This window comes from Cetorhinus maximus, chromosome 19 (assembly GCF_964194155.1).
Source record: "Cetorhinus maximus chromosome 19, sCetMax3.hap1.1, whole genome shotgun sequence".
In the NCBI taxonomy this organism is placed as follows: Eukaryota; Metazoa; Chordata; class Chondrichthyes; order Lamniformes; family Cetorhinidae; genus Cetorhinus; species Cetorhinus maximus.
In genome coordinates, this window is record NC_135897.1 from 92467455 (window position 1) to 92486992 (window position 19538).

The window sequence follows — 19538 nt, forward strand, 5'->3', positions numbered from 1 at the left end:
GGCACTGAAGTGGCTCCATTGGGCTTTGGGTGCCAGGGCCGTCAGACATCTTTACCACCCCTGGCAAGATGGCATCCCTACAGGAGGGTGACAGGCGTGCCAACCCTCTGCCTTCTCACGCCATCCCGCCCCCACCCCCAGCCTGTCCCCAAAGTGCTGGGGAAAATCCAGACCCTGGTTTTTACTGTGGCTGATCTCTGGGCAGTGAAACCCCTGCTGGACATCCCTTCTGCTGCTGAGGCGAGGACTGGTGTGATGCACCCCACAGTCAGATAGCCTGTGAGAAATGGGGCCCCTGGATGAGGTGCTGGAGGCCAGCTGGAAGCTGCAGAGTCACCATCTCGGATAGAGAGACAGAAAGAGAGGCAGTGGAGGAGAAAGAGACAGGAATAGAGAGAGAGAGCAAGAGAGGCTAATAGATAGAAAGATAGGGTTAGTTAGGAAACTGTATGTTGACAAGAACCAGACTCCTGGGTTGAGACAGAGAGAGACAGAGAGAGAGAGAGAAAGACAGGATCAGAGGGAACCAGAGAGAGAGAGAAAGACAGAGGCAGTGACTTCGAAAGAGGGATAGAGAGAAAGAGAGTGGGCAAAGTGAGAGAGAGACAGAGACATAGAGAGTGGAAAGGGGAGAAAGATAATGGGTTAGAGAGAGGGAGAGAGGGGGAACGGGAAGAGGGGGAGTGGGGAAAAGGTGAAGGATTGTCTATGAAGCCTCCGCTGCCCGCTCACTGAATTTATGATTGGCCCTCGCACCGCGGTAACAAAGCACTGACCGGACTCTGATTGGTCAACTTGCTTGAAGCGATTTATAGTTAGCGAGTTTCCCGCCCGGCAACATAACTGGAGGGGGAGGGTCCATAAAGGAGGAGAGATAATCACCGGTTCCGTTTATCATGACGGGTGATCAATATTCCACGGAGAGGATGCCGGGATTTTGGGATCGTATTCGGGTAACTCGCACACAGTCAGGCCTCTCATTACAGACTCCACAAACCTTCCCCTAAACCAACACAATGTCCGATGCAGCCAAACTGCACTTGAAAACCGGCCAAAGAATGTACCAGAAATATTCTCCCGCTCTAACCTGTTATTAACAAGCAAAGTCTTCAAGCCAACATCCCAACTGTTTTTCAAACCCTGTACATCTGCTCACTGGACTCTCAGCCCTTTTCCTCTCCTCTTGGCTCTGTTCTGGGATTCCTCCCTCTCTCTCTCGTTCACCCTCTGATCTGTGTCCCTCCTGCCCCCTTGCCTCTCTGTAAATCCAACAGGGCCCTCCCTCATTGTTCTTCTCCCCCTCTCTCCATCTCCCTCCTCCTCACCATCCTCCCTCAGCCTCGCACCCTCCCCCTCCACCTCCCTCCTCCTCACCACTCCCCTCAGCCTCGCACCCTCCCCCTCCATCTCCCTCCTCTGCACCACTCCCCTCAGCCTTGCACCCTCCCCCTCCAATTCCCTTCCCCTCTCCCTCTCCATCTCCCTCCCTCTCACCCCTTCCCCTCAGCCTTACACATTCCCCCTTCCATCTCGCTCTCCCACCCCTCCCTCCCCCTTCCCTGTCTCTCCATTCTCCTCCCCCTCACCACCCCCACCTCCCTCCACCTCCACCTTCCTCCTGCTCAACTCCCCCTCCTCCTCAGCCTCACCTCCCTCCGTCTCCCTCCCCCGATCCCCGTGCCACCTCCCCTCTTTCGCCTCACCCTCTCCCCTTCCCCTCCCCCTCCGTTCCCCCCCCACTTTGAAATTCAGCTAAGCGTCTTCGCACATGGACGTGTGGAGCTCTGCCTCACGCCAAGCAGCTGACACTGAGGCCTAGTTAATAACCTGAAGCCTGAGATTTTTACTGGGTCAGGGCTTCTAACGTCCTGAGGTAGGGAGGTGGAGGCGAGAGACAGATCAGCCGTGATCTAATTAAAAGGCGTTCGTTCCCTTCGAGGATTGAGGTGAGAGCCCCTGAGGTGTCCGAAATTGTTCCCGGATTTGATCGGATGGATACGGAGACTATTTCTTCTGCTGTGGGGGGTGAGTGAGACCAGGACAAGGGGGTCAAACTTTAACATTCGAGCCAGTCCATTAAGGGGCGATGTCAGGAAGCACTTGCTCACACAAAGGGGAATCTGGAACCCTTCCCCCCCACCCACACCCCCACAGAAGGCTGTTGAGACAGGGGTGGGCGTGGGGGGGGGGTGGTGGAGAGAGGGGGGGTGACAATTGGAAGCTTTCAAGACTGAGATTGACAGATTTTTGTTGGGAAAGGTATCAAGAGATCGGGAGCTGAAGGCAGCCAATGAAGATGAGGTAGGGATCAGCCGCGACCTGTTGAATAGCAGAACAGGCTCTCGAAGGGCCGAGTGGCCTCAATCCCCGCATTCACTGAAACAAACACAAACAACAAAGCTGGAAAAACTCAGCAGGTCTGGCAGCCTCTGCGGAGAGGAGCACAGTCAACGTTTGGAGTCCGAATGACCCTTCACCAGAACTACTCCCCCATCCACAGAAGTTTGCTTTAGCCTCGTCTTCACCGAGTTGCTTTCACCAAACAACAAAACCACGTTTAGCAGACGTTTTATTCTGACCTTTTGATGTGTTTACGTTTCCCGTAATTTCTTTTGTTCATTTTGACCACAAAATGTCCGAACGGACTGAGGAAAGGGGTTGCCAACCCTCCAGGATTTAAAGATAAATTCCCTGCACCGAGAGACGGCAAAAACCCAGGGGAAAAAAAATCAATGTCTTCTTCAATCTGTTTGAAATTTCTTTTATTTATCGGTTATAAAAAATATTGAAGATATTTAACTGGGCAGAAAGTCACGAGATGAAACCTCCCGGAATCGGTCCAGCCAGAGTTGCCAACCCTAATTATTTGAGGCTTACCCGGGGTCAAGTGGTAACGTTGTCAAACCCCTTGTGACCCACTCATGGGCATGAGCCCCACGGTGGTGCAGCAATGTCAGGGACGGCACCTCTCCACATTATCAAAATATATAGACACGCCTACTGGAGAAGATACAAAAAAAAATATTCACAGGGATGATAGCAGGAAGGACGTAATAGCTCTGGAGAGAGTGCAGAGGAGGTTTACAAGGATGTTGCCAGGGTTAGAAAAGTGTAGCTACGAGGAGAGACTGGATAGGTTGGGGTTATTCTCCTTAGAACAAAGAAGGCTGAGAGGTGACTTGATTGAGGTGTACAAAATTATGAGGGGAATAGATAGAGTGGACAGGATAAAATTGTTTCCCTTGGTGGAGAATTCTAGAACCAGGGGACATAGATTCAAGATAAGTGGCAGAAGGTGTAGGGGGGCCCTGAGGAAGAACTTTTTTACGCAGAGGGTAGTGGGTGTCTGGAATTCACTGCCCAAGTTGGTGGTAGAGGCAGAAACTCTAAACTCTTTTAAAAAGTACCTGGATCTGCACCTTAAGTGCTGTAAGCTGCAGGGCTATGGGCCAGGTGCAGGAAGGTGGGATTAGAAAGGGCACCTGGGTGTCCTCGGGCTGGCATGGACAAGATGGGCCGAATGGCCTCCTCTTGTGCTGTAACTTCTCTATGGTTCTGTGGTAGCAGGACTGAGAGATCAGGAGAGACTGAACAGGTTGGGACACTTCCCTCTAGAAAAGGGAAGGCCAAGGGGTGACCTGATCGAGACCTTCACAATTATGTCAGGGGGGTCGGCCGGGTAAATGTAGAGAAGATGTCGGGAGACCAGAACCAGAGGCCACAAGTATGAGATAGGCACTAATAAATCCAATGGGGAATTCTAGGAGAAACTTCTTTACCCAGAGAGAGTGGGGAGAATGTGGAACTCACTCCCACAGGGGGTGGTGGAGGTGAATAGTACAGATGTTTTTAAGGGGAAGCTGGATAAACACGTGAGGGAGAAAGGAACAGAAGGATATGTTGATGGGGTGAGATGGAGATGGATGGGAGGAGGCTCGTATGGAGCATGAAGACAAGCACAGGCCAGATGGGCCGAATGGCCTGTTTCTGTGCTGCTATTCTGTTGCAGAAACCCTCAACTGAGATCCCACCGGTCAGTTCAAGGTGAACGTAAACAATCTGATGGCCAATTCCTTTCTCGACCTCAACCAGCAACTTTAAAACGTTACATTTAACTGTTTTTTTTTGTCTCATGTCCTATTTGGGAGTTCGCTGGGTCAAACCCCTGGAACTCCCTCCCTAACAGCACTGTGGGTGTACCTACACCACATGGACTGCAGCGGCTCAAGAAGGCAGCTCACCACCACCTTCTCAAGGGGCAATTAGGGATGGGCAATGAATGCTGGGCCCAGCCAGCGACGCCCACACCCTGAGAATAAATTTAAAACACAATTTGCCAAACAGGTACAGGGTTTCAAAAATAATTCACTGAAGCTTTGGGGTTTCCTGAGGTTGTGATAAGGTGCTGTGCAGGCGCAATGGGTTCGATTTTCAACCCAGGGATCCGTCACCCATTATAGAAATCACCCAATTTTCCTGAAATCCCATTCAATGCCCAGGCAACAAGTTGAAAATGTACCTCGAACTTTGCGAAATTGTCCTCCTAACACTTGCAATACCAGAAATGGGCTGCGGGTGATGCCCTTGGCCACACCAAAATGTTTCTCTCAGCACTATCACTGCCTGGAGTGTGGGAGGTACTGCAGCCTCCAGTCCCTTCCATTGAACAATCCCTCTTGATTTCCTCATTTTTAATTGTCCATATTTTTCTTGTCGATTCTTCCCGCTTGGCCTCCAGCTACTTTGCAAACCAAAGAGCAGAGACGATGTTCCCGCTTCCTAAATCACTAATTGAGCTCATCCATAGCTCTGCTGCCCGTACCCAAACTCACCCCGAGTCTCATTCACCCATCTCTCCCTGTGCTCACTGACCTCCCTCAGCTCTCAGTCCAGCAGTGCCTCGATTTTAAAATTCTCATCCCTGTTTAAAATCCCTCCATTCTCTCTCCCCCTCCCTATCACTCTAACCTTCTCTTGCCCTATAATCACAAGAATTCAGGAACCCAGGAAACAGCAGCAGGTGTAGACCGTATCACCCATCGAGTCTGCTCCACCATTCAATCCCATCATGTCTGATCTTGGGCTTCAACTCCACTTTCCTGCCCACTCCCCATATCCCTCAATCCCCCGAGAGACCAAAAAATCTGTCTATCCTGGCCTTAAATGTGCTCAACAATGGAGCATCCGCAACCCTCTTGGGACAGAGAATTCCAAAGATTCACAACCTCTCGAGTAAAATCATTTCGCCCCATCTCAGTCCTAAATGATCGGCCCCTTATCCTGAGACTGTGCCCCCGTGTTTTAGATACCCCGACCAGTGGAAACAATCCCTCAGCGTCCACCCTGTCAAACCTGTTTGGAATTTTGTAGATTTCAATGAGACCGTTTCCCATTCTCCTAAATTCCAGGGAATATAAACCCGATTTACTCAGCCTCTCATCATAGGACAACCCCCTCGTTCCAGGGACCAAATTAGTGAACCTTCACTGTACCGCTTGTAATGCAAGTATATCCTTTCTTAAATGTGGAGACCAAAACTGCAGACAAAACCCAAAACCCTGTACAGCTGTAGCAAGACTTCTTTATTCTTGTACTCCAATCCCCTTGCAATAAAAGCCAGATCCTCTGTGATCTCTGCACTCCTCTAATTCTGGCCTCACGCCAAGTCACCAATGTAATATCTCCAAATTTGCAGATGACACAAAGCTGGGTGGGAGGGTGAGCTGTGAGGAGGATGCAGAGAGGCTTCAGGGTGATTTGGACAAGCTGAGTGAGTGGGCAAATGCATGGCAGATGCAGTATAATGTGGATAAATGTGAGGTTATTCACTTTGGTAGCAAAAACAGGAAGGCAGATTATTATCTGAATGGCTACAAATTGAGAGAGGGGAATGTGCAATGAGACCTGGGTGTCCTTGTACACCAGTCGCTGAAGGTAAGCATGCAGGTGCAGCAGGCGGTAAAGAAGGCAAATGGTATGTTGGTCTTCATAGCGAGAGGATTCGAGTACAGGAACAGGGATGTCTTGCTGCAATTATACAGGGCCTTGGTGAGACCACATCTGAAATAGTGTGTGCAGTTTTGGTCTCCTTATCTGAGGAAGGATGTTCTTGCTATAGAGGGAGTGCAGCGAAGGTTTACCAGACTGATTCCTGAGATGGCGGCACTGACATATAAGACGAGATTGAGTCGGTTAGGATTATATTTACTGGAGTTCAGAAGAATGAGGGGGGATCTCATAGAAACCTATAAAATTCTAACAGGACTAGACAGGGTAGATGCAGGAAGGATGTTCTTGATGGTGGGGGAGTCCAGAACCAGAGGCCACAGTCTGAGGATTTGGGGTAGACCATTTAGGACTGAGATGAGGAGAAATTTCTTCACCCAGAGAGTGGTGAGCCTGTGGGATTCTCTACCACAGAAAGTAGTTGTGGCCAAAACATTGTATGTTTTCAAGAAGGAGTTAGATATAGATCTTGGGGCGAAAGGGATGAAAGGGTATGGGGAGAAAGCGGGAGCAGGCTATTGAGTTGGATGATCAGCTATGATCATAATGAATGGTGGAGCAGGCTCGAAGGGCCGAATGGCCTACTCCTGCTCCTAGTTTCTATGTTTCTATAGCCTCTTGCACATCCCCAATTTTAATTGCTCCACTATTGGAGGCTGGTTCTTCAATAACCTTGACCCCAAATTCTGGAATCCTCTCCCCACACCTCCCTGCCTCTCTACCTCACTTTCCTGCTTAAAACCTACCTCGTTGACCGAGCTTTAGTCACCTGACCTAATATCTCCAATGGATAGTAAAGATATAGAAAACCATTGAGAGGCAGCGTCTGTGGAGAGAGATACGGTTCAGTGGAAAGGTCATTGAGCTGAAATATTAACTCTATTTCTCTCCCCGCCAACGCTGAGAAGTTTTCCACTTGTCTTTGAATATTTTGAAGGCAGATCTGGAGAGATTCCTGATTAACAAGGGAGGGGGGTGAGAGGTTGTCGGGGGGGGTGAGAGGTTGTCGGGGGGGGTGAGAGGTTATCGGGGGGGGGTGGATGGGCAGGAATGTGGGGTTGAGGTTACACTCAGATCAGCTGTGATCTTGCTGAATGGGGGAGCAGGCCCGAGGGGCCGAATGGCCTACTCCTGCTCCTCATTCACGTGTTCGTCTGCACATTCGTACTTCCTGCTTTTTATTTCGGATTCCCAGTATCCGCAGTATTTTGCGGCTCATTTCCAGTATTTCCTTATTTGGCCTAGTGTCAAATTTTGTTCCATTATCCATCTGGGAAGCACCCTGGGATGTTTTTACTGAGTTTAAATGCACCATCTGAATACACATTGCTGTCAAGCCCTTTCGGGACATTGACCAGCTGCCTCTCGAATCGGAGAGGGCAGCATTAGGAGAACACACCAGGCCGATGTAAGCAGACAGCGTGGGATGCAGAAGCAGCTATGGAACAAACCACAAACTGGTGGTGCTCTTACTTCTGAGCCCGAAAGGTTTGGGGTTCAAGCCACCCTCCCCCCCACCTCCCCCCTTTGGAGACCTGAAGCACAGAATCCAGGCTGATGCCCCCGGTGAAGGAGTGCTGCACTGCCGGAGGTGCCGTCTTTCAGAATAAGCGTTAAATTCCGGCCCTGTCAGGGTGGATATCAAGGATCCCACAGGGCGTTCCTTCACAGGAGAGCAGGGGAGTTTCCCCCACTGTGGTGTCCTGGCCAACTTTTACCCCTCAATCAACCGGCATCGTTACGGTTTGTGGGATCTTGCTGTGCACCGATGGGCTGCCATGTTTCCTTTACATTACGACAGCAGTGGCTACATTTCAAAGCGTGCTCGGTTGGCTCCTGTAAAATGTTTTAGGATGTCCGGTGATTGTGAAAGTCTCGATCGAAATGCGCGTCTCTCCGACAGCCAGGCAGAGGGAGGGAGGCGTCAGGCGGTAACAGCCTCCGTGACTAGTTAACAGTCCCTGTTTCCACTCACAATCCTTCAGCAGCTTGCCCGGAGGCTGTAAGACGGGGATGAGGAATGTTTACCATCTCCACTGCTGACCCTGCAAAGAAGGAGAGAAAGAATTGAGTGGATTCCTTTCCTGCAATGGTTCAGTGGGTTTTTATGCAGCGAGTGGCTGAGTTACAGAGGGTCGAGGGCTGTGGGGGGAGTTAGCCCGTCAGGGTTGGCCTGTTCTATCTGCTCTCGGTGATATGTGGCAAGTACAGAGCAGGTCAACAATGGAGCTGGTCCTGACTGTTAACCAGTGACAGTTACTGAGAGGTAGCATCCCTGTCACCAGAAGCTAAATCATGGTGCCAGCTGTGCCTGAGTGGGGAACCGGTGAGGTGGAGGGGCTGTGGGTTCAGAGCCCCACTCCAGCGACCAGCACGTAATCCAGATGCGCTGCACTGTCAGGGGTGCTGCACTGTCGGGGGTGCTGCACTGTCAGGGGTGCCGCACTGTCGGGGGTGCTGCACTGTCGGGGGTGCTGCACTGTCAGGGGTGCTGCACTGTCGGGGGTGCTGCACTGTCAGGGGTGCTGCACTGTCGGGGGTGCTGCACTGCCAGAGGTGCTGCGCTGACAGAGGTGCTGCACTGTCAGGGGTGCTGCACTGTCAGAGGTGCTGCACTGTCAGGGGTGCTGCACTGTCAGGGGTGCCGCACTGTCGGGGGTGCTGCACTGTCGGGGGTGCTGCACTGTCAGGGGTGCTGCACTGTCAGAGGTGCTGCACTGTCAGAGGTGCTGCACTGTCAGGGGTGCTGCACTGTCAGAGGTGCTGCACTGTCAGGGGTGCTGCACTGTCGGGGGTGCTGCACTGACAGAGGTGCTGCACTGTCGGGGGTGCTGCACTGTCGGGGGTGCTGCACTGTCAGGGGTGCTGCACTGACAGAGGTGCTGCACTGTCGGGGGTGCTGCACTGACAGAGGTGCTGCACTGTCAGGGGTGCTGCACTGTCAGGGGTGCTGCACTGTCAGGGGTGCGGCACTGTCAGAGGTGCGGCACTGTCAGGGGTGCTGCACTGTCAGGGGTGCTGCGCTCTCAGGGGTGCTGCACTGACAGGGGTGCTGTCTTTTGAATGAAACATTAAACCAAGGGCCTACCTGCCCTCACGGACACTATCTTGAATAAGGGACATTATCTATGGTGTCTTGGCCTATGTGTATCCCTCAACCAACATCCCAAAAAACATAATCAGATTGTTATCATGTTGCCGTTTGTGGGATCTTGCTGTGTTTCTACATTACCACAGTGACTACACTTCAAAAAAAGTACTTCATTGGTTGTAAAGCACTTTGGAATGCCCTGAGGTTGTGAAAGGTGCTATAGAAATGTAAGTTTTTTTGCCTTTCATAGTACAGTCGCCAGCTGATCGCAACTGAGATCATATTACAGGATCTATAACTGCCTTCCTGACACAAAGTTGGGGGCGCGGGTTTGGGGGAGGGTGATGTGTACTTAAGACCGAGATAGATAGGTTCTTGATGGGTAAGGGGGATCAAAGGTTACGGGGAGAAGGCGGGAGAATGGGGTTGAGAAACTTATCGGCCCAGATTGAATGGCGGAGCAGACTCGATGGGCCGAATGGCCTAATGTCTGCTCCTATGCCTTATGGCCCTCATGGTGTGGGTGTGCAGCAACACACACCCACCCTCCAGCAACTCTCCCCAGACGGCCCAGGGCAAGCAGGTGTTGTGAGCAATTCGACTGCAGGAGCATCACAGTCCAGTCCGACTCTCAGGCAGCCTCACACTTCGGACCCAGGTCAGAATTAAATCCCGGAGCTCGGTATGACTGACTTTAAAGGGGAGAGCGTGAAGGGGTTTGATTAATGTATTTGAACAATATTAAATGAAGCATTGTGTATATTTATATATATTAAGTTTTCCCTCTGACACTCACTGAAGGGCTGTTATTTAATATCAGTGCAGTGGACGCGCTCAGTGGCACATCTGTTTGAACTGGGAATTTTGACATGTTCTTCTCTTTTTTGTATTCCTCTCACTCCGATTCTCAGATTCCTCTTTATTCCAAAAACATTCTCCGTGTCGTGATCTGCTTTTCCCTTTGAAGCCACTGGCGGAGCTACAACTGCCCCATTTCTGTTCAAAAAAACAGACCCAGGTTCTTGTTTAACTCTCCGGCCGGTTCCTGACTCTTTGATATCGAGAGCCTCAGAATATAGGAACAGGAGGGAGGGGGGCCATTCGGCCCCTTCAGTCTGTTCTATCATTCAATCGGATCGCGGTGGAGTCGACCGGTATCTCCTTTCCGTTAACTCCCTTACTCGATGAGAATCCAGCGATCTCAGTTTTTGAAATGTTAAATTGAACCCTCAGCCTTCAGCAGCTCTTTGTGGGGGGCGGGGGGCGAGAGTTCCAGATTTCCCCTCCCCCCAAAAAAAGCGGGAAGAAGTGATTCCTGACATCGCCCCCCCTGAAGGAGCTGGCCCGAATTTTAAGGTTCTTGCCCCTTTACTCTGGACCACCCCCCCCACCCTCCAAGTGCACCCCCCACCCCCGCCTCACTCCCCCCACCGGAGGGAATATTTTCTCTCTGTTGATCCTATCAACTCCTTTCATCAGCTTAAACAGCTCCATTAGATCAGCTCTTAATCCTCTACCCTCAAGCCTAGTCTATGTCCCTTTGCTCATCCTCTACTTACCCCACTTTTCTTGAAGCCTATGAAATGGTTTCAGGTTCATGCCTGTGTTGCTGGCAATGTTTCATCAGAAGTTCTCCCCCCTGACCCCCACCCCATTACCCACCAGCCCCATGGCCTTACCCAGGATTATCCAGGTTTTATACCTCCACAGGGGCCCATCTCTCATCTCTCACCCTCGCAGGGGCATGTGTAAGATCTTAGTCCCCTTTCCTTCATATACACCTCAGCAACGGACTTCAACAGAAAGGAAGGGGAGCAAGTGCGGATCAGACAGGGGTTCCCCAACTTTCCCAGGCTAGTCCCGGAGTCTCCCAGTGTTAAAGGTTAGTACCCTGGACGCTGGTGCGAAACTCGCTTTAACATCTGAACTGAAAGGTGGCCCCTCTGAAAACCTGTCCCCTCGAGTGGACCTCATAAAATCCCGCTCCGTTCTCTCGAAGAACAGCCAATGTTTATCCATCAATCGGCAGCATAAAAACAGACGACCTTTGATCTTATTCTTCTCACCGGGATATGGGCTTCTCTGGCTGGGCCCAGCATTTTTACCCCTCCCTTGTTGCCCCTTGAGAAGGTGGGTGGTGAGCCGCCTTCTTGAACCGCTGCGGCCCCCGAGGTGTGGGTACACCCACCGTGCCGATCTGGTCATCATCACGTTGCTGTTGGTGGGAGCTTGCTGTGCGCCAATTGGCCTCTGTGTTTCCAACATGACAGCAGTGACTGCATCTCATTGGCTGTAGAGCACTTTGAGACACCCTGAGGGTGTGACTGGTGCGATATAAATGTAGGTTCTTTCCCTCTCTATCTTCCCTACATAGGGAGGCTCTCTGAAGCCAAGCTCCTCAATCTACCTCGTCTTCTCCTTTTACTCTTTCCAACCAAGGTTGCTGCCTCTTGACTGAAGGGGTTGGGGTAAAATCCACAGTACGTACGGTTAGAGCTCCTGTTGTGTTGAACCTCACTGCAAGCCTGATACAGAAGGCCAGAGACAGGGTGAACATAACGACACTGACCGTCAGGCTGATGAGCTGTAGAACCAGGTGGTAATACTCATAAAGCGGGGGGTCCGTGCAGATGGTGGGGAGGGTGTAACGATATGGAAATTGGACGACAAATCCCAGGTATCCTGTGCCCGAAACACCTGCCAAGGTGTAGTAGCAGGATGGACCAATCAGGATGGCAGCCAGGGCAATGCCGAATTGTAGGGGTGAGGCCATGAGATTCACAATGGCCAAGATAAACCCAACTTCTCGCTGTGAATGGAAATGGGAGCAACTCCATTAATCACACAGAAACGCCTGCCTGTGTAACTTCCCCACTCCCACCGCCCCCTCGCCCCACTCCTCCTAGCCCCCTACCCTTTCCCACCATCCCCCCACTGCTCCCACCACACACACCCAGCACCCTGTCCCAACTCCTCACCCCATTCCCGCTCCCTTACCCTCCTCCCTCTCCCAGCCCCTCACCTGATTCCCCACACCCTCCCCATCACCCACCCCCCCTTCCCCCTTTACCCAAACCCTCCTCAACCCCTCCCCCTCCCACTTCTCTGCATCACCCCCCAACCCCCACATGCCCCATTCCCCAGCACCTCTGTCCCCGCCCCCCCATTTCCCCCAACCCCCTTCCCAGCCCCTATTCCCACTACTCCCTCCCCAACCCATCTCCCCAATCTCCCCTCACCCCTCACTCACCCCACCCTGTCTCCTCAGCATCTCCTCTACCTCTTTTCCCCAAACTCTCCGCCATTCCTACCTCCCACACCACTCCCAGTACTCCCTCAACCCTTGAGTACCATTCATCCAACCTGACTCTCTTTTCGATTCCCCCCACCTACACAGTCTCATCAAACTCAACTCCAGGTTTCTAAGGATGAAGAGCTCACTATATTTACTGACAGCATTTCACTTTCATAGAATCTCAGAGCACAGAAATAGGCCATTCAGCCCATTGTGGCTGTGCTGGCTCCCTGAGTTCCCCTCAGTAGGGAAGCTATTATGCTGAGAAGGGTTTCTGTGCAGAATGCTTCCTAGAATTATTGGTACGGGAACCATTCCTGATGCAAGTTGAAGAAAAGTTACATTAAGTGTCTGATCATAATTACCAGAAATCGTGAGACGTGATCTCTCTCCGCGAGTAGTACCATCAATCCCGCAGTTAATGCCTGTTAGGGAAAGAATAGCAGGAGGTGACATTACAAGGGTCTTTTGTTAGATATTTCAATGTCAGTGGAAAGCGGAGAATTGCCCAGGTATGTCTTGTCTACAAAAAGCAGGACAAATCCAACATGGCCAATTACTGCCCCATCAGTCTATTCTCGATCATCAATAAAGTGCTGGAAGGAGTCATCAACACTGTTATCAAGCGGCACTTGCTTAGCAATAATCTGCTCACTGACGCTCAGTTTGGGTTCCGCCAGGGCCACTCAGCTCCTGACCTCATTACAGCCTTGGTTCAAACATGGATAAAAGAGCTGAACTCCCGAGGTGAGGTGAGAGTGACTGCCCTTGACAGCAAGGCAGCATTTCACAGAGTGTGGCATCAAGGAGCCCGAGCAAAACTGGAGTCAATGGGAATTGGGGGGAAAACTCTCCACTGGTTGGAGTCATACCTAGCACAAAGGAAGATGGTTGTGGTTGTTGGAGATCAATCATCTCAGTTCTAGGATATCACTGCAGGACTTCCTCAGGGTAGTGTCCTCGGCCCAACCATCTTCAGCTGCTTCATCAATGACCTTCCTTCCATCATATGGTCAGAAGTGGGGATGTTCGCTGATGATTACACAATGTTCAGCACCGTTCACGACTCCTCAGATACTGAAGCAGTCCATGTCCAAATGCAGCAAGGCCTGGACAATATCCAGGCTTGGGCTGACAAGTGACAAGTAACACTCGTGCCACACAAGTGCCAGGCAATGACCATCTCCAACAAGAGAGAATCTAACCATTGCCCCTTGATATTCAATGGCATTACCATCACTGAATCCCCCACTATCATCATCCACGGGGTTACCATTGACCAGAAACTGAACTGGACTAGCCATATAAATACTGTGGCTACAAAAGCAGGTCAGGGGCTAGTCCTGCGGCGAGTAACTCACCCCCTGACTCCCCAAAGCCTGTCCACCATCTACAAGTCACAAGTCAGGAGTGTGATGGAATATTCCCCACTTGACTGGATGAGTGCAGCTCCCACAACACTCAAGAAGCTCGACACCATCCAGGACAAAGCAGCTGCTTGATTGGCACCACATCAACAAACATTCACTCCCTCCACCACCGACGCACAGTAGCAGCAGTGTGTGTACCATCTACAAGATGCACCGCGGGAACTCACCAAGGCTCCTTATATAGCGCCTTCCAAACCCACGACCTCTACCATCCAGAAGGACAAGGGGAGCAGATAGATGGGAACACCACCACCTGGAAGTTCCCCTCGAAGCCACTCACCATCCTGACTTGGAAATATATCGCCGTTCCTTCACTGTCACTGGGTCAAAATCCAGGAACTCCCTCCCTAACAGCACTGTGAGTGTACCTACACCACATGGACTGCAGCGGTTCAAGAAGGCAGCTCACCACCACCTTCTCGAGGGCAACTAGGGATGGGCAATAAATGCTGACCCAGCCAGAGAAGCCCACATCCCCTGAATGAATTAAAAAATTGGATGAATGAAGGATGTTTATTTCCCCTACCACAGCTCCATTCCAGATGGGACACGCAATCCTGGCACTCCATCCTGCAAACCAGGGCTTGTAGGAAAAAACTGGGAAGAAGGTGATGATTCCCAAGAAAATGGAGATGGTCCCAAAGGCGAGGAGGGCCCTTCCGATGTGCAGGTATGAACGTTTCATCTCTGTCCCTCTCTGCTCTTGAACTGAAGTGAATGACACCCGCTGTGTTGTGGGATCTGTGTGTTTCTAGCTAACTGCACCATGGTGATAACCAACAGGTAGCAGATTACTCACAGCTCACTGCACCACAGTAATTATCCCAGCAACAATAGCGTCATAAAATGCCCCACAGCATTTCACAGGAGCATTCCTAAAAAGAGTTCAACTCTGAGACACAAAAGGAGATATCTGGGCCGGTGATCTAAAGACTGGTCAAAGAGATCGGTTTTAAGGAATGTCCTAAAGGCGGAGAGAGAGAGAGAGAGAGGCGGAGGGGCTTAGGGAAGACATTCCAGAGCTTAGGGCCCAGGCAGCTGAAGGCACAGCTGCCAATGGTGGAGCGATTAAATTTAGGATGTGCAAAAGGCCCAAAATTGGAGGAGTGCAGCGATCTGGGAGGGTTGGACGTGATTAGAGAGATAGGGAGAGGCAAGGACATGGAGGGTTCTGGGAACAGGAGGTGGGCCTCATGGACTGGGGTGGGGGGAGGGCAGGAGGGGAGAACATTAAAGGTGTGAGGCCAGGCCTAGGGCTGAAGGGCGAGGAGGCCTCAGAGGATATTCCATTTGTGGGCTAGTGGAAAATGGAGGGAAGTGACCACGGTACCTGATCAGGTGACCGGGTACCCAGGCCCTTGCAGGTCTCCTCACTGTGCATTTCATGGTGCTGCCTATCTCCAGAGTTCGAGAGCTGAGGGCAGCGGTGGGGGAGGGAATGGGTCGGGTGTCAGGAGAAAGAACTGGGGGTCTAATTGGATAGAACCAGCACAGGCATGATGGGCTGAATGGCTCCCTCCTGTGCTGCAAATTCCTAAAATTTGACAAGATGTGTAAGTGATTCCTGTGAGAGCAGAGAGAGTTTAACTTCCAAATCCATTCCACAGCTGCTCGTGCAGTGGGCAGCAGGTGGTGCTGTCATAAACCAATGGCCAGCACGTCTATGTAATCTGTCCAATTCTGCATCAAGTTCCCAATATCCCCACTTACATCCCCACATTCCCAGATGAACAGATTTGTCGGCTTTCCAACAGACCCATTCTTTACCTATGGGCTGTCATTTTGATGCATGTACCACAGTTTTGTTTGATCTCTGCTATCCTGACACTCAAAGGTCTTTACGTTCTTCAGCAGGTGTGTCCTGAGTTAGCTTCTTCACTGCTCTGTCTCTGCAGCCGCAGTGGGGATCACTCGCTCACCCCTGAGTCCGAAACTCGTAAGTTCAAGGCCCACCTCCGGGAACTTCAGCATAAAACCCCAGCTCACGCTCCCAGTACTGTACTGAGGGAGTGCTGCACTGTCAGAGGATCAGTACTGAGGGAGTGTCGCGCTGTTGGAGGGTCAGTGCTGAGGGAGTGTCGCACTGTCGGAGGGTCAGTACTGAGGGAGCACCGCCTGTCAGAGGGTCAGTACTGAGGGAACGCCGCACTGTCGGAGGGTCAGTGCTGAGGGAGGGTCAGTGCTGAGGGAGTGTGCGCTGTCGGAGGGTCAGTACTGAGGGAGCGCCGCACTGTCGGAGGGTCAGTGCTGAGGGAACGACACACTGTTGGGGGGTCAGTGCTGAGGGAGCGCTGCACTGTCAGAGGGTCAGTACTGAGGGAGTGTCGCGCTGTTGGAGGGTCAGTGCTGAGGGAGTGTCGCACTGTCGGAGGGTCAGTACTGAGGGAGCACCGCCTGTCAGAGGGTCAGTGCTGAGGGAGCGCCATGCTGTCGGAGAGTCAGTGCTGAGGGAACACCGCACCGTCGGAGGTTCAGTACTGAGGGAGCGCCGCCTGTCAGAGGGTCAGTACTGAGGGAACGCCACACTGTCGGAGGGTCAGTACTGAGGGAACGCCACACTGTCGGAGGGTCAGTGCTGAGGGAGCGCCACGCTGTCGGAGAGTCAGTGCTGAGGGAACACCGCACTGTCGGAGGGTCAGTGCTGAGGGAGCGACGCGCTGTCGGAGAGTCAGTGCTGAGGGAACACCGCACTGTCGGAGGGTCGGTACTGAGGGAGCACCGCCTGTCAGAGGGTCAGTACTGAGGGAACGCCGCACTGTCGGAGGGTCAGTGCTGAGGGAGCGACGCGCTGTCGGAGAGTCAGTGCTGAGGGAACACCGCACTGTCGGAGGGTCAGTGCTGAGGGAGCGACGCGCTGTCGGAGAGTCAGTGCTGAGGGAACACCGCACTGTCGGAGGGTCAGTACTGAGGGAGCGCCGCCTGTCAGAGGGTCAGTACTGAGGGAACGCCGCACTGTCGGAGGGTCAGTACTGAGGGAGCGCCGCACTGTCGGAGGGTCAGTGCTGAGGGAACGACACACTGTTGGGGGATCAGTGCTGAGGGAGCGCTGCACTGTCAGAGGGTCAGTACTGAGGGAGTGTCGCGCTGTTGGAGGGTCAGTGCTGAGGGAGTGTCGCACTGTCGGAGGGTCAGTACTGAGGGAGCACCGCCTGTCAGAGGGTCAGTACTGAGGGAACGCCGCACTGTCGGAGGGTCAGTGCTGAGGGAGCGCCATGCTGTCGGAGAGTCAGTGCTGAGGGAACACCGCACCGTCGGAGGTTCAGTACTGAGGGAGCGCCGCCTGTCAGAGGGTCAGTACTGAGGGAACGCCACACTGTCGGAGGGTCAGTGCTGAGGGAGCGCCACGCTGTCGGAGAGTCAGTGCTGAGGGAGCGCCACGCTGTCGGAGAGTCAGTGCTGAGGGAACACCGCACTGTCGGAGGGTCAGTGCTGAGGGAGCGCCACGCTGTCGGAGAGTCAGTGCTGAGGGAACACCGCACTGTCGGAGGGTCAGTGCTGAGGGAGCGACGCGCTGTCGGAGAGTCAGTGCTGAGGGAACACCGCACTGTCGGAGGGTCGGTACTGAGGGAGCGCCGCCTGTCAGAGGGTCAGTACTGAGGGAACGCCGCACTGTCGGAGGGTCAGTGCTGAGGGAGCGACGCGCTGTCGGAGAGTCAGTGCTGAGGGAACACCGCACTGTCGGAGGGTCAGTGCTGAGGGAGCGACGTGCTGTCGGAGAGTCAGTGCTGAGGGAACACCGCACTGTCGGAGGGTCAGTACTGAGGGAGCGCCACATGTAGGAGGGTCAGTACTGAGGGAGCGCCACATGTAGGAGGGTCAGTACTAAGGAAGCGCTGCACTGTCGGAGGGTCAGTACTGAGGGAGCGCCGCACTGTCGGAGGGTCAGTGCTGAGGGAACGACACACTGTTGGGGGGTCAGTGCTGAGGGAGCGCTGCACTGTCAGAGGGTCAGTACTGAGGGAGTGTCGCGCTGTTGGAGGGTCAGTGCTGAGGGAGTGTCGCACTGTCGGAGGGTCAGTACTGAGGGAGCACCGCCTGTCAGAGGGTCAGTACTGAGGGAACGCCGCACTGTCGGAGGGTCAGTGCTGAGGGAGCGCCATGCTGTCGGAGAGTCAGTGCTGAGGGAACACCGCACCGTCGGAGGTTCAGTACTGAGGGAGCGCCGCCTGTCAGAGGGTCAGTACTGAGGGAACGCCACACTGTCGGAGGGTCAGTGCTGAGGGAACGCCACACTGTCGGAGGGTCAGTACTGAGGGAACGCCACACTGTCGGAGGGTCAGTGCTGAGGGAGCGCCACGCTGTCGGAGAGTCAGTGCTGAGGGAGCGCCGCACTGTCGGAGGGTCAGTGCTGAGGGAGCGACGCGCTGTCGGAGAGTCAGTGCTGAGGGAACACCGCACTGTCGGAGGGTCGGTACTGAGGGAGCGCCGCCTGTCAGAGGGTCAGTACTGAGGGAACGCCGCACTGTCGGAGGGTCAGTGCTGAGGGAGCGACGCGCTGTCGGAGAGTCAGTGCTGAGGGAACACCGCACTGTCGGAGGGTCAGTGCTGAGGGAGCGACGTGCTGTCGAAGAGTCAGTGCTGAGGGAACACCGCACTGTCGGAGGGTCAGTACTGAGGGAGCGCCGCCTGTCAGAGGGTCAGTACTGAGGGAACGCCGCACTGTCGGAGGGTCAGTGCTGAGGGAGCGACGCGCTGTCGGAGGGTCAGCATTGAGGGAGCATCGCACTGTTGGAGGGTCAGTATTGAGGGAGCGCCGCACTGTTGGAGAGTCAGTGCTGAGCGAATGCCACACTGTAGGAGGGTCAGTACTGAGGGAGCGCCACATGTAGGAGGGTCAGTACTGAGGGAGCGCCACATGTAGGAGGGTCAGTACTAAGGAAGCGCTGCACTGTCGGAGGGTCAGTACTGAGGGAGTGCTGCACTGTCGGAGGGTCAGTACTGAGGGAGCGCCGCACTGTCGGAGGGTCAGTACTGAGGGAGCGCTGCACTGTCGGAGGGTCAGTACTGAGGGAGCGCTGCACTGTCGGAGGGTCAGTACTGAGGGAGCGCTGCACTGTCGGAGGGTCAGTACTGAGGGAGCGCTGCACTGTCGGAGGGTCAGTACTGAGGGAGCGCTGCACTGTCGGAGGGTCAGTACTGAGGGAGCGCTGCACTGTCGGAGGGTCAGTACTGAGGGAGCGCCGCACTGTCGGAGGGTCAGTATTAAGGGAGCTTTGCAATGTCAGAGGAGCAATACTGAGTGAGTGATGCACTCTCAGAGAAGCAGTACTGAGAGTGTGCTGCACTATTGGAGAGTCAGTACTGCCCAATGTCCTGCCAAATATTTATCCTTCAACCAACAGTTGGTTATTATCACGGTTTTCACATTTTTAATACCTGGGGTTAGAAGTCCTGGAGTTTTGTCTTGTCCCACTATTTTCTCCATTACCATTAAAAAATTATACAGTTCTGCCTCTACACATAGTTTTTGGTTCCCTTACACTGCCGCTAGATTGTCCTTTATATTGTGGAAGCAGGTGCAAAGTTCCCATTTAACAAGACTCGCATTTCTGTTTTCCCCAACAGAGTCCAGTCTGTATCATTATAAATTTATAATGACTTTTGCCTCATCTGTTGGGGGTGTAGGTCAGAGGATGCTCCCGGAGACTGATTCACCAACCATACTCCAGTTCAGACTGACTCACTGCTGGGGTGTGGTCTCACTGTGCAAACATTT

At 53.1% G+C, this 19538-nt stretch overlaps 1 protein-coding gene across 1 annotated transcript; it reads right to left on the reverse strand.

The window, feature by feature from the left end:
- Positions 1-11495: 11495 nt before the first annotated feature.
- On the reverse strand, positions 11496-14507 carry LOC144694280 (transmembrane protein 212-like). The gene is made up of 3 exons (XM_078564618.1): positions 14349-14507; positions 12758-12817; positions 11496-11906 (listed from the first exon to the last, which is right to left on the reverse strand). Exons 1-3 carry the CDS (start codon positions 14505-14507, stop codon positions 11496-11498), a joined length of 630 nt encoding a protein of 209 aa, XP_078420744.1.
- Between the last annotated feature and the right edge of the window lie 5031 nt (positions 14508-19538).

Bases quoted from the DNA above. Each gene is read 5' to 3' on its own strand.
- LOC144694280 (XM_078564618.1), bottom strand. From the start codon at position 14,507: ATGAAACGTTCATACCTGCACATCGGAAGGGCCCTCCTCGCCTTTGGG. The intron at 12,818-14,348 runs GTAGGGGAAATA...TTTCCCTAACAG, and splicing joins CCATCTGGAATGGAGCTGTG to GCATTAACTGCGGGATTGAT. The intron at 11,907-12,757 runs GTAATTATGATC...TTCCATTCACAG, and splicing joins ATCACGTCTCACGATTTCTG to CGAGAAGTTGGGTTTATCTT.